The sequence below is a fragment of the Megalops cyprinoides genome, chromosome 15 (assembly GCF_013368585.1).
Source record: "Megalops cyprinoides isolate fMegCyp1 chromosome 15, fMegCyp1.pri, whole genome shotgun sequence".
NCBI classification, from domain to species: domain Eukaryota; kingdom Metazoa; phylum Chordata; class Actinopteri; order Elopiformes; family Megalopidae; genus Megalops; species Megalops cyprinoides.
The window spans coordinates 26,692,109-26,703,877 of NC_050597.1; the positions used below are offsets into that span (position 1 = coordinate 26,692,109).

The window sequence follows — 11,769 nt, forward strand, 5'->3', positions numbered from 1 at the left end:
ATCATCAGATAGTGTTTATATACAGGAAATTGTGGTTTCAGTAAAGTGTTGTGTACATTGCATGTACACGGTATTGTTAATGACACAGTATATATTTCATGGGCAATTTCAGACAGAGAGTACGCAGAACCACAAATCACTATCCTGAGGTAAAGCAGGTGAGACCTTTTATTGAAACCCTCTGTATGGCATATTACACCTTACACAACTGTACACAGAGGCACGGACTGGAGGACTTCTTCGCGCACAGTCTCGGAGCCACAGAAGGAGAAACTGCAAAAGGAGAGAGGAGAGAGCGCAAGATATGAATGTGACATGTCTCAACAACAGATGTTGCAACACTGCCCCCTAGTGGCTGCATGAGCTGACTCGTTCTTTCAGTCATTTAATCTACCTTACTTGCTCCCACAGGCAGCTGCTTGTTACATTACCGTCATTTTGCAGGCGGTCTTATCCTGAGTGACTTACAGAGTGCATCTAATGAAGTGGCAAGAAAAGTTGTTCAAACAGGACACCACTAACCACACATGAAAACCGTCAGTACTAAACATAGTGCCGAGATCACAGGTGTGTGCCTAGATCAACATGTCAGTGCAATGACAGAGGGACTGTACCATTCCAAATACAATGCACATAAATAAGTAAACCTGCACATATATAATTACACATAACCATAACGTATACTTCCACATATGTAATTAAACGTAAGGGGAACGAAAGATCATGCTTCGGTAGCAGGGCTGAGGTGTGGACTGAAGAGGTGGGTCTTCAGTCTGTGATGGAAGATGGCTACTTCTGACCACAACAGGAAGGTCATTCCACCACAATGAAGCTGAGGCAGACACAGGACACAACAGGGATTCAGGAATACAAGAGACGGGTACAGCCAAGTATCCGGAGGAAGCTGAGCACTGTGCCCTGACTGATGTGTGGAGTCTGATGATTGACAGCAACATTTTGAAACTGATACCATTACCAGCAGCCAGTGGAGGGAGATCAGGGTGGGTTAGACATGGGACATTGCGGACCAACTGAGCAGCAGCTTCCTGAATGAGCTGGGGGGGGGGGGGGGGGGGGGGGGGGGGGGGTTTGACTGCACATTCAGGGAGGGCAACGAGGTGAGAGTTGCAAACGCCTAGGTGGGAGAGAGTCAGAACTTGGGCCGGGAGTTGGGTTGAATTGGTAGTAAGGAGGGGGAAGATTCTTCTGTTTGGAAGAATCGGCATGTCCTACTAACTGCCACTGTGTGGTCCATGTATGTCAGTTCACTGTCAAGTGTCACTGCGTGGGTCTTGACAATCTGGAATGCTGACATTGGTATTTTCCAGGATGATGGTCAGGTATTTGCATGGAGAGACCTTGGCTGGAATACACGGACGTTTGGTCTCAGACTTCATATTATATAGATAATAGGCTTGAAACTCAGGTATATCAAGCATATAATGCAATCAGCATACACTCACCTACATAAAGTAAATAATGAGCACTGCAAATGTACTCCCCTTTAGTGGTGAACTTGCTATTAGAGAGAATCTTTGCCCTACAGTGTTTTATACGATGTGATTCAAATTCTGCCCTAAAACACAAATGTTTGCAGTCATGTACACTTGTTTGATAGGATGTGTGGAATTGGTGGTTTAGGCAACAGAACCATGACAATGAGTTTGTGAATAAAATTCCTGGTGGAATATTGCCCTGGTACACTTAACTTAGGACTTTAATCAGCATTAGTTGCTTATTGTTGGTATTTCAATAGATTCAGTAGAAAAAATATGTTTACAGGATATTAGCATTAACAAATATAGCAAGGAAAATAGAAGCTGATCAGGAAAACTATGAATTGGCAAATTTAGACCTCTTTATACTGTATACTGTTAAACTGTTATACTGTTAAACTGTTATACTTTATACTGTTATACTTTTTACTTCTTTATACTATCTGTAATTCTTTAATATGATACATATTATATTTATATGTATGAAATGTTAAGTGTAAGGCAAGTTATCCTGGATAGTTCTTTCTGATCGGCAAACAGTGATACCATATTAATGTGATATTTCTGCAATACAAAACAACTGAAGAAGGTTGATCAGAAGGAAAGAGGTTGGAAAGTGTGCAATATAGGTATCACTGGAAAATGGCTTCAGGGTGATCAAATAAACCAGTGGTTCCCATTACTGGTTCCCATTATAGGTCTTTGCGATCGACACACACTTGAAACACAGTGTCCCCTCCAATCTGTTGCTCCAATTAAGGTTTTAAGACATGTGCTGGAAGAGCAGAAGCCTATACGTCTCCAGTGGACACCACTGCGATAAAACATTGTAATGTTTTTTGGTGTGTTCCCGAACTGCCACTAGGGGGCACATCTGTATAATGAAATTCCAGTCATGAGATGGCCAGGGGCACAGACAGCTGCCATGCCGCCTGGCCTCTGGAGGGGAGGGGGGGCGTTCGGGGTTGGGGGGTTACATACGCGCGCCTGTCCTTTCCCCGCTGCACCTCGATCCTCTTCGCACCCAGCTTGGGGAACATGGGGTTGATGACGCTGTTGTTCCAGATGAACTTCATCATGGTCAGCTCTCCCACGTCGTTCTCCGTGTCGACATAGACCTCGTACGTGTTGCCAGGACGAAGGATACCCCTTCGGAGATTAGAATCAGAGTGTCAGTCAGGAATCACTGCAGCACCGAAACCTAGCATGCACCTTGAAAGTTTACTCTTTGCACTTACTTTCATTCGCATAAGTGGAAAAAAAATTACAGCAAATGGTCACATTTTAAAATGTTTCCACTCACCTTAATGAGGTAGAGGGTACAAGATAATGTAAGGTTCTACATGTACTACGCTTTAACTAGGCACTTTTCCTACGCTACCTATATTTCGCTTGAGATTCTCCAGTAAAAGTAGTAAGAATTTCAAACTGTTCCAATGAAGGTTTTATTGGGGACATGGATAATCAATCCATAGGATTCAAACAAGTCCATAGGCTTTGGCTTGACCCACCTGACAACTGGCTGTGCCAAGCCTGTTTACTCATAATAGAACTTGCTTTATTATGTCCAGCTTGTACTATTAGTCTCAGATTAACCTCTCTTAAACCTAAGACTTCATCTGTGGTTTAATCAATGAAAACTACGGAGAGAAAACTACTGATATTGTGAAAAATATGGAAAAGTAGAATTTGAATTGAGCTTTCACACTGGGAATTGGCTATCAACACCATATTGTGCAAATGTAAAGTTTAGAGTCTACATGCCACTGATCTAGTCATGTTGAAAACAGATTATTTGTGTATTGGCTGTACTTACTTATGAACCTGATATTGTCTGGTGTTGCCATCTGTCCCATAAATTGCAACGCTCATAGCACCAGTGAGGACCAGAGCACGGTCACCTGTGATGGTAACCACCACCTTGTAGCGATACCCTGGAATCAGAAAGAAGTGGCACCCAAGTGCAAACAGCAATTCATTTTTAATAGGCATTAACTATTCAGGGACTGGCTTTGGTATCTGGCTGATTCTATACGTATCAAACTGCATATTCTGTTCCTTCACTGTCAGGAAAATGTTTTCACTTTTTTACCTCGAAGGACAACTTATTCCATGGGCAACATTAAGCCAACTGTTATGTGGCGAAAACTTCTTTTTAAAGAGGGTGTCACTTGGCTATGTAAGGAAATGTAAAAAGTGTTGTGACAATGCTCCAGCAACGCTGTGTCTCTCATTCCATCTGTGATGTTGTGAGCACGTACGTCCGAAAGGCTTTGCATTGCCAGTGTTCAGGTAGAACTTCATCTTCTCTGCCCCGCTGGGCCGGCGGAATTTGTCAGCGTGGTGACCCATGAAAGGACAGGCCCCATCCCCACATGGGAAGCACCGTCCCTGCAACGCACAAGCCATCGATTATTTCATGGTTTGTACTGTGTGTGAGTGTTCTTTGTAGGGTATTCTGTCTGACTGATTAATTTTCCAGACATTCAATTAAAGGGCACCTAGCGTTACTGTCTAAAAAACATTAACACTATCTTAGGATTCATGAATTAAGACTTAAATCTAAATGTTATGTGACATCAATACTATGTATTGTGTTGAGGCAGAAAAAAAATTAACCCCAAGTTAAATGCCCTCACAAAACTTCATGTGCGTTACATTCTGTGCTCAGCTAAAACCTTTCTATGGGTTTTTGCATTCCTATGTAATCATGCTAGGTCCCTTAATATCCACAAAATCTTCATATGCTGACAAGGGTCTCTGTTTATGTCACTTCCAACCACTGAGAAGTCTGTCAGTCGTAACTAGACAAAACTAATTGGCACTGCAATTTCTAACTGACTGATGTGACTGAATTGGTATCTATTGTGTTGTGGCAAAAGTGTGGACACTTAATGAAAAATCGTCACTGAAAAATGCCCTCAAATATATGCGATTCTCATGGGCGGCAACATAGTTCAGCTATCCTGATATCTGGTACCAGCTAATTACTAGGTACTTCAGCTTTTAGTGTTCACCGTCATTGATAAAGAATACTATGTCCAGTTGAATACTTTAAACCAGTATTGAGCTTCTTCTGAAGGTTAAATATGAAAATGGATCCAGGAACATTTTGCAGCTAAGTACTTTTTGAGACTTTGGTCCTCCCTCAGGAGCCACTGACAGAATCGGATCATTTTCTCTTTCTAATCACCGTGTCAGCACCAATGGATTGTCAAGTGATCTTCAAGAAAGAGGCAAACTTTTCAAAGGCTTTCCCCCTCTTTAACTTTTTGGCGGCTCAGATCGGCACCCTATAAATACAAAGACAGGGGGGATGGGGGGCAGGGTGTGGGGGGGTGACAACAGTTTACCGTGGTTTATAGTGTGGGAACAGCAGAGTTTATAGCTGTCAACTGGGCGAAGGAATAACAGTCAAGGGCGTTTACGAGTAGAAGAAAAAGGATGTATCCTTCGCAGTCAGTGTGGTCAAACAGGGCCATGCTCTAAGCCCCCCTCCACCCCGTCAGTCCAACCCCAGGCCTTTTGGAAGGCACCCCAAACCGGGGATAAAGTGGTATTAGCGCGGACAGCTGCGGTCACGGCGCTCCCAGGCAGGAGAGGGGAAGCCCGTCCTCGAGGGCCCCCACCGAAAAACCGCCCTGCGCCGACCAACATCGGAAACCATGGAAACGGTCCCCGGCCGTATTGGTGTCATGCGTGGCAACAGGTGGGTCCGCGCCCCCATCAGTCACAGAGCCTTCTGCTGTCACCCAGTTTTGAACTCTTAGTCATGGTTAAAGGCAGGGGGGGATGAGAGGTCATGGGGGGGGGAAGCAGCCTGTGAGGGAGCAGGGGGTTGGGGGTGGTTTCTGGCCAAGGGGGACAACGACAGAGTACTTACGGACTCAAAGACGCCCCCATCGGAGCAGGGGTAGCCGGTAAAGCCTTCGGGGTTTAAGATGCTGTCGCTGTAGTACTTGTAAGACCTCAGATGGTTGCAGGCCACAAAGTCGCGAGTGCCTGGCAAGGGAACAGAAGAGGCGGCAGAGGTCACTGCTGCTGTTGTTGTTGCAGTGGGGGGGCGGAACTCCCCCCCCCCACACACACACCCACCTCCCCCATGGCGCCCCAAGAGCCCTCGCTATTTGGCTCACTTTCGCTTATCTATAGGATCAAAAGTGGCATTTTCAGCTGTGCCCTCCCCGGGCATGGAACAAATGCCAGTGCTTGAGCCTTGCTATCTCGCGGAGGGTTTCAAAAGGAGCCGCGCGCCCTTTATTGTTGGGCATACCCGCCGTCCAACTGGAAAGAGCGTCCGTAATGGTTTTTTACGACTTTCCATTGGTATCGCTCCAATGTTCCCGAGGTCGTTTCAAGATAAACAAGCGCGTGAGTCACTCTTACATGTATAGGGGTAACGCTGGTGTGCATGGTATTCCTGGGGTTTATGTGTGGGCTCTTGTGTAATGTTCAGGCATAAACGCTGTCATGACCTCTAGTCTAATGTATCGACCCGGGGGGGGGCTAGTGACAGGCTTTCTGTTAATGGCATGAGTGAAGTCAGTCTGGTTTTGTTGGTGACAATGTCACCAAAAACAAAATTATTGGCACAATACATTTACCGGTTTCTCATCAGGAGACCCACCTTCCCAGATGCCGTCGATGTCCACTATCTGGGAGATGATGTTCTTGTCACAGCCGGGCATGTGCTCTCCACCGTTGGGGTAGAAGTCAAGATGGCCGACAGCCTGAGACATTCCCATTCCTGGTCGGCCGATTTAGATGAAGGTAAAGAGCAGCACTTTAGAACCCACTCGATCTTTATGAATTTAATGTAATGACAGCCACATGTTCCGCACAATGAATGACATTCCCTCTGAAACTTGGCTACACATTTACATGTAATTTACAATAATAACCAAATAAAGTGAACCTAAAATTAATATGACTATGAAAATGTATTAGTTTTTTTTCTACAGTGTACCCAAACAAAAAAGAAATATATTGTAACACAATGAAAAATATGTTGTTCAGCTCAAGAATATATTGCAAATTTTGTGAAACATATTGCCACAAAGCCGAAATGTATTGCAATATACCAAAATGGCAATAATTTGCAAGTTTCAATTTCTATATATTGATTGAGCTAAAAATGTTAAAATTTAAATTCTTTAAAATATATTATCAATATATTTATTTATGAAAATTGTATTAATTAATTTATTTCATTAAATAGCATAGAAGCTTACAGTGAACTAGTCATGAATGGCCAATGTCCAAGTACCTTTTCTTTCCATTACTATATAATTACGACACATATTGAATAGGAGATTCATGAAAAAGAACCTCAATATAATTGTTTGTCAAAATCATCCCTCTACAGCATTGTATATCCTAAGTATGAATCTAACACATATAGGAAATACTACTAATAATGTAATGCATATACTAACAATATATCCTCACTTTTTTAGATTCATCAGGCAATAGCATTCAGGGCTCCAAATCATGAGAGTTAGTCTTGCAGAAGGGCAGCCTACCTACGTAAGGAATTATGGGTAATGAGTCTGTGTGAATGACATCCACAAACTTGGCGTCGCCGGGGTCCAGACGCACCAGGGCAGGGCACCCCTGGAAGTAGGGTTCGGCTGGATCAAGACCTGAATGAAAGACAAATTTCTGGATGGGCGACCCACTCAGATGGTCTGCTTTTGGTTCCCTGCACGGTCAGACATGTTTGAAAGGGAAGCTGTCCACAGTACAATGCAAAGCTGAAGCAGAGAGAAGAGGGAGAGAACTTATAACGTATTATAAATAACTTGCAGCTTCTGTTTTTGTTGTGAATAACCTTACATTTTACATTTTGCAAACATGTGTCTATCACCATACAATCCCACATTAAACTGCATGGATCGCAGTAACTATTGGAATGTCAATGTGCGAGTTGCTAAAGTCGCTCTTGAGAGATTGAAACAGTGGTGACGTGACGCCCTGTGACCTGCCCTGTGAGGTGGGGACCCTACCGGTGATGCGCCCCAGGTTCGGGATCCTGCGGCCCACCTCTCCCGCGCAGTGCGCCCCCAGACTGTGCCCGATGACGTGGAATGCGTCGGGCCTCTGTTTGTAGTTCTCCTGTGTCCAAAAGCACAGGCAGGTTATCAACAGGGCGATACCCACGTCCTTCAAGCGAAAAGGCTTTATTTGCTCTCTGTGTGAATTGTCCTCTTAAAGCAGGTGTGCCCGTCTGAGAGCCACGCCTAATGTTGAGAGGGCTTTGAAGTTTTAATTGTTACCTTTGACATTAAAGTTGAACTTACTGTAAATGACTGTATTTATACTCCTTTCAAAGGTGACATTTTACTCTCTATGACAATTTTCTTCACATTTTGTATCTACTCTGTGTCATTCAGCATACAATGAAGGCAGAGTTGCTCTGTGTCTCTTGGTTGTAGCACAGTAGGGGTAATAAAAATAACAGTGAAAGGTAGGCAGTAAAAGAGACAATAGTGTTCTTACTCAATAATGGTGTACATTTGCATTCAATAGTAATATTGCGTTCATTGTGAAGATTTAATCAATTTACAGACCTAGTAAGATATGCAGTCCAATGTATAAGCAGTTATGTCATGTTGCTTATACATCCATTAAATGTTTATATGTAAACATTTCCTGCAAATTCTACAAAATACATCAATGATTGCCACTTTCATGAATCTAATGGCATGAATGTATCACAGAATAAATTAATGATACAGTTGTTATTTTATGTATTATACAATATATGCTAAAATTCACAGTTATATTACAATATTTTGAATATTTCACAGTATGTTTCAATGTATTTAATGCTTTAACATCTGTTTTTAGAAGGGATGTGTGAGCAAGCATACAATTCCTATGCTTTGCTCTAGAAAAGCTAAAAACTAGGGATGGAATTGCAGATTCTAACAAACTATGATTTCAGCTGTCAACAGTTGGATAAAATCAGACTGAGACACAACAGCTTGTGATCTGAGGTTCACCTTGCCAGTATGATATTTAGAAGCCACCTTTACCCAGTTTTATGTGGTTACATATCATATCTAACCCAATAATGTTTTGTTTAATAACACCCAGGGTAAGACTTTGGCCCTGTTTATTATTTGATATGAAGCGGAGCACAAAGGACGCACGTGGCATTAACCCCGAATTGACCAGTACTTGCCATAAAGAGCTGGATCATGTAGGCGATCTGGGCCCCGACCACACGGATGTTGTTGGCGCTCTGGGTGTAGAGGGTACGTCCTCCTTTCTTCCAGTCCACACAGATGCAGTTTATATCCTCCACCTGCAGCATCAGCTGAAAACACAAGCAGAGTGTTGAGCAGGCCTGGCAGCTCAAACAGCCATGTTAGACAGCTTCACTCAGTAAAAAGTTTCACCCATGTCACCCTGAATAAGGATTTCTGCTGACTGAGAGGTATTTTTCACCAAGTATTGTGATGTTAGCAATGTTCACTTTTGTTGACAAAAGATGGATATGTGTGCTTCGCTTCCATCTTGAGCCATTCAGAAATGCATAATTCGTCCGCATACCTTACACATATCTATCAGCCAGTTTTCATCCCCTTTGTCGATGTATCCATGGATGATGTAACGTGTCTTCCTGTTGCCTTGGTAGTTTGATGCCAGCAGGATGTCTTTATTGGTTGAGATTTCCTGTAGATATTAAGAGCAGTTGATTGGCCTTGGCCTTGCAATTTTTCTAGCTGGATCTTGAAATCCATATTATGCTGTTTGGAAAAATTCACCAAGCATTTGGTAAGGAACCCCAGGAAATTGTTAAGCTTGGACATACAGGGCACGCGCCAAGGAAACTGACTTTAGAAGGCAGGTTTGTGAATGTTTCATATAACAAGCTGAACTGTTTTCTAATTGGCCAGTTGAGCCACCTATGACCTGCACCCACTTGCCTGGTGGTTGTTGGGGTTCTGCCGGGTGTACAGCAGGAAGCGGGCTCCAATCTTCTCAGGGCTCCAGGGCAGCTGGGCGATGGGTCTCTCCACGGTGCCCGCCCAGGGAATGTCATCTGAGAAGCAGCCAAGGTTCTCGTAGCACACCTCGGCACCTATCAGCACACAAACGATGTGGTGACACTCGGCAAGAGCTACTGCGACTGCTAGCCACCTCTAGGTTTGTTTGATGTGCGTAAGCACGAGCCAAAACCCAATTTGTAGGTTAAAGCAACAACATGATGTGAAATACATCACAGAACCTCAATGTAGACTTCATCAGTGTTGATACAGTGACCTCTTGTATCAAAGGGTCCAGATTACCTGTGTGGAAATGCCATGGACATCTCCATTGGAAATTTATGATTGTGGTTAAATTGAGGTCCTGACCTTAAATATCCCAGGACATGTATCCCCTGTGTCCTGGCTGAATTTCCAATCAGGGCTCTTACATTTTTACCATTGAATTATCTCCTAGGTTAACTAAACTAAATGATTCCCTTCCCAAATAATTCCCTCCGCCAGGTCATCATTGTGGGAGCGAACTGGTTCTTTATTGACCCTAATTGGGAAAATAAAGGTAAAATAAATAACTACACTTTTATCCATCTAGTAATTCACACAAAAACTGTTCTGAAAGTGCACATTTCTCAGAATAGCCCATGATCACATACATTAACTTTAATAACTGATCCATTTAAGCAAGTAAGGGTTCAGATGGAAAGCAGTCAGACACCCCATAGCACAGTAGTAGTAGCACCACGGTCACCTGCCAATGGTTATATGTGTCAAATGATAAGGATGTTACATAAGGATGGTAGATAAGCCACCCATTGTTTATCAGTGGAATAACATGTTATACACATTTAAAATAAAGCAATAGAAGTCAGTGCAGTGGCAAAGCGAGGAAGAATGTTGTGAACCAAGCATGTACAAGGATCTGACACCAGCGTAGGAGATTTATTGGAAAGAGGAATGCAAGTTGGTCGAATGTTACCTTGAAACCACCATTAATCCATCACTGATGCAGTGATGTGCATTGGGAACCCTCTAAAGATGCACGCCTTGTGAATGTTATTTCAGAGTTAATAAAGGCAAATGGTGTAAACTTTTGCTACTTACCACTAGCACTGCCCAGCAGGACCAGACCCAAAATCCACACCCAATGCATCTGAAATACATTCAGGGTAGAACATCAGAAACGTGCCATCGTTAGTACTTCATGTTTTAAGCAAGAGGCATAAAACAAATGGGAGCAATCGCTTACCTTGAACGCTGCCACCTGAAGAAGTCTCACGTCCTTTTTATAGGCTAACGAGTTACATCACATACAGTCGATCACCTGCTGGGCGCTCTGATACACTGGGAAATGACCAGGTGGGCAAGAATCGTTCAATGATAACGCTATTGGCTCTACTTCTGCCTGGTTGTTATTTGTGTGTCGTACTTTACTCAGAGCGCTTGCATGGCACTTGTGTCTTACAAATGATCTACAAGTCACCCTGTATAAGGGTTCCTCCAAAAAAACACTGATAGCAGTGGACATTAACCTTCGCAAAACACATGATGTGCAGGGTCAGACTTTTGAAAACATAGCTATGTAACCCTACAGAATACCACTCATTCTTGACCAACTGTAAACAACAGGTCAGTGTTAATGGTATTCTTTCAGCACCCCGAACCTTGAACACGGGGGCCCCCCAGGGGTAAGTTAGTTCACCTGTCCTTTTTACTTTATACACTAATGAGTGTAGAAGTCATAACCCTAATAACTACATAATTAAATTCTCAGATGATACTGCCATCTTAGGTTTAATGAGGAAAGACAGCGATATTTCAGAGTATTACTCAGAAACACATGTTTGTAGGATGGTGTGATGATAATCACCTGGTGGTGAATGTTAAAAAGACAGAGGAGAGGAGTGGGTGACCACAGGCCTGTGGTCATCCATGATGAAGCCATCTCACAGGTCTCTTCATATAAACACCTTGGTATTTTTATTGATAGTTCACTGACCTGGAGCAAGCATGTTGATAGTCTCTGTAGCAGACTACAACAACGCCTGCATTTCTTACAGCGACTCAGAGTTCACAGTGTTGATCAGAAGTTTATAGCAGTCTTTTATCAGGCGGTCTTTGAGAGCCTAAATAGATATGGCATCACAGCTTGGTTTGGTAACCTCTCTGTGCAACGGAAGTCAAAACTAGTCTGGCTCATGCAAACTACATGGAAGATTATAGGTGTAAGACAGCATCCATCCCTGCAGTCTACCTACGAGCAGGCTGTGTTAAGGCAAGCC

The 11,769-nt window shown here is 43.2% G+C and overlaps 1 protein-coding gene across 1 annotated transcript; it reads right to left on the bottom strand.

The window, feature by feature from the left end:
- Positions 1-200: 200 nt before the first annotated feature.
- LOC118790384 (inactive pancreatic lipase-related protein 1-like) lies at positions 201-10,640 on the bottom strand. Its single transcript, XM_036547290.1, has 12 exons — positions 10,592-10,640; positions 9,431-9,585; positions 9,054-9,176; positions 8,683-8,817; positions 7,502-7,610; positions 7,019-7,138; positions 6,124-6,243; positions 5,380-5,498; positions 3,758-3,887; positions 3,313-3,430; positions 2,478-2,645; positions 201-273 (listed from the first exon to the last, which is right to left on the bottom strand). The coding sequence occupies exons 1-12, from the start codon at positions 10,638-10,640 to the stop codon at positions 201-203; spliced, it is 1,419 nt and encodes a 472-aa protein (XP_036403183.1).
- Between the last annotated feature and the right edge of the window lie 1,129 nt (positions 10,641-11,769).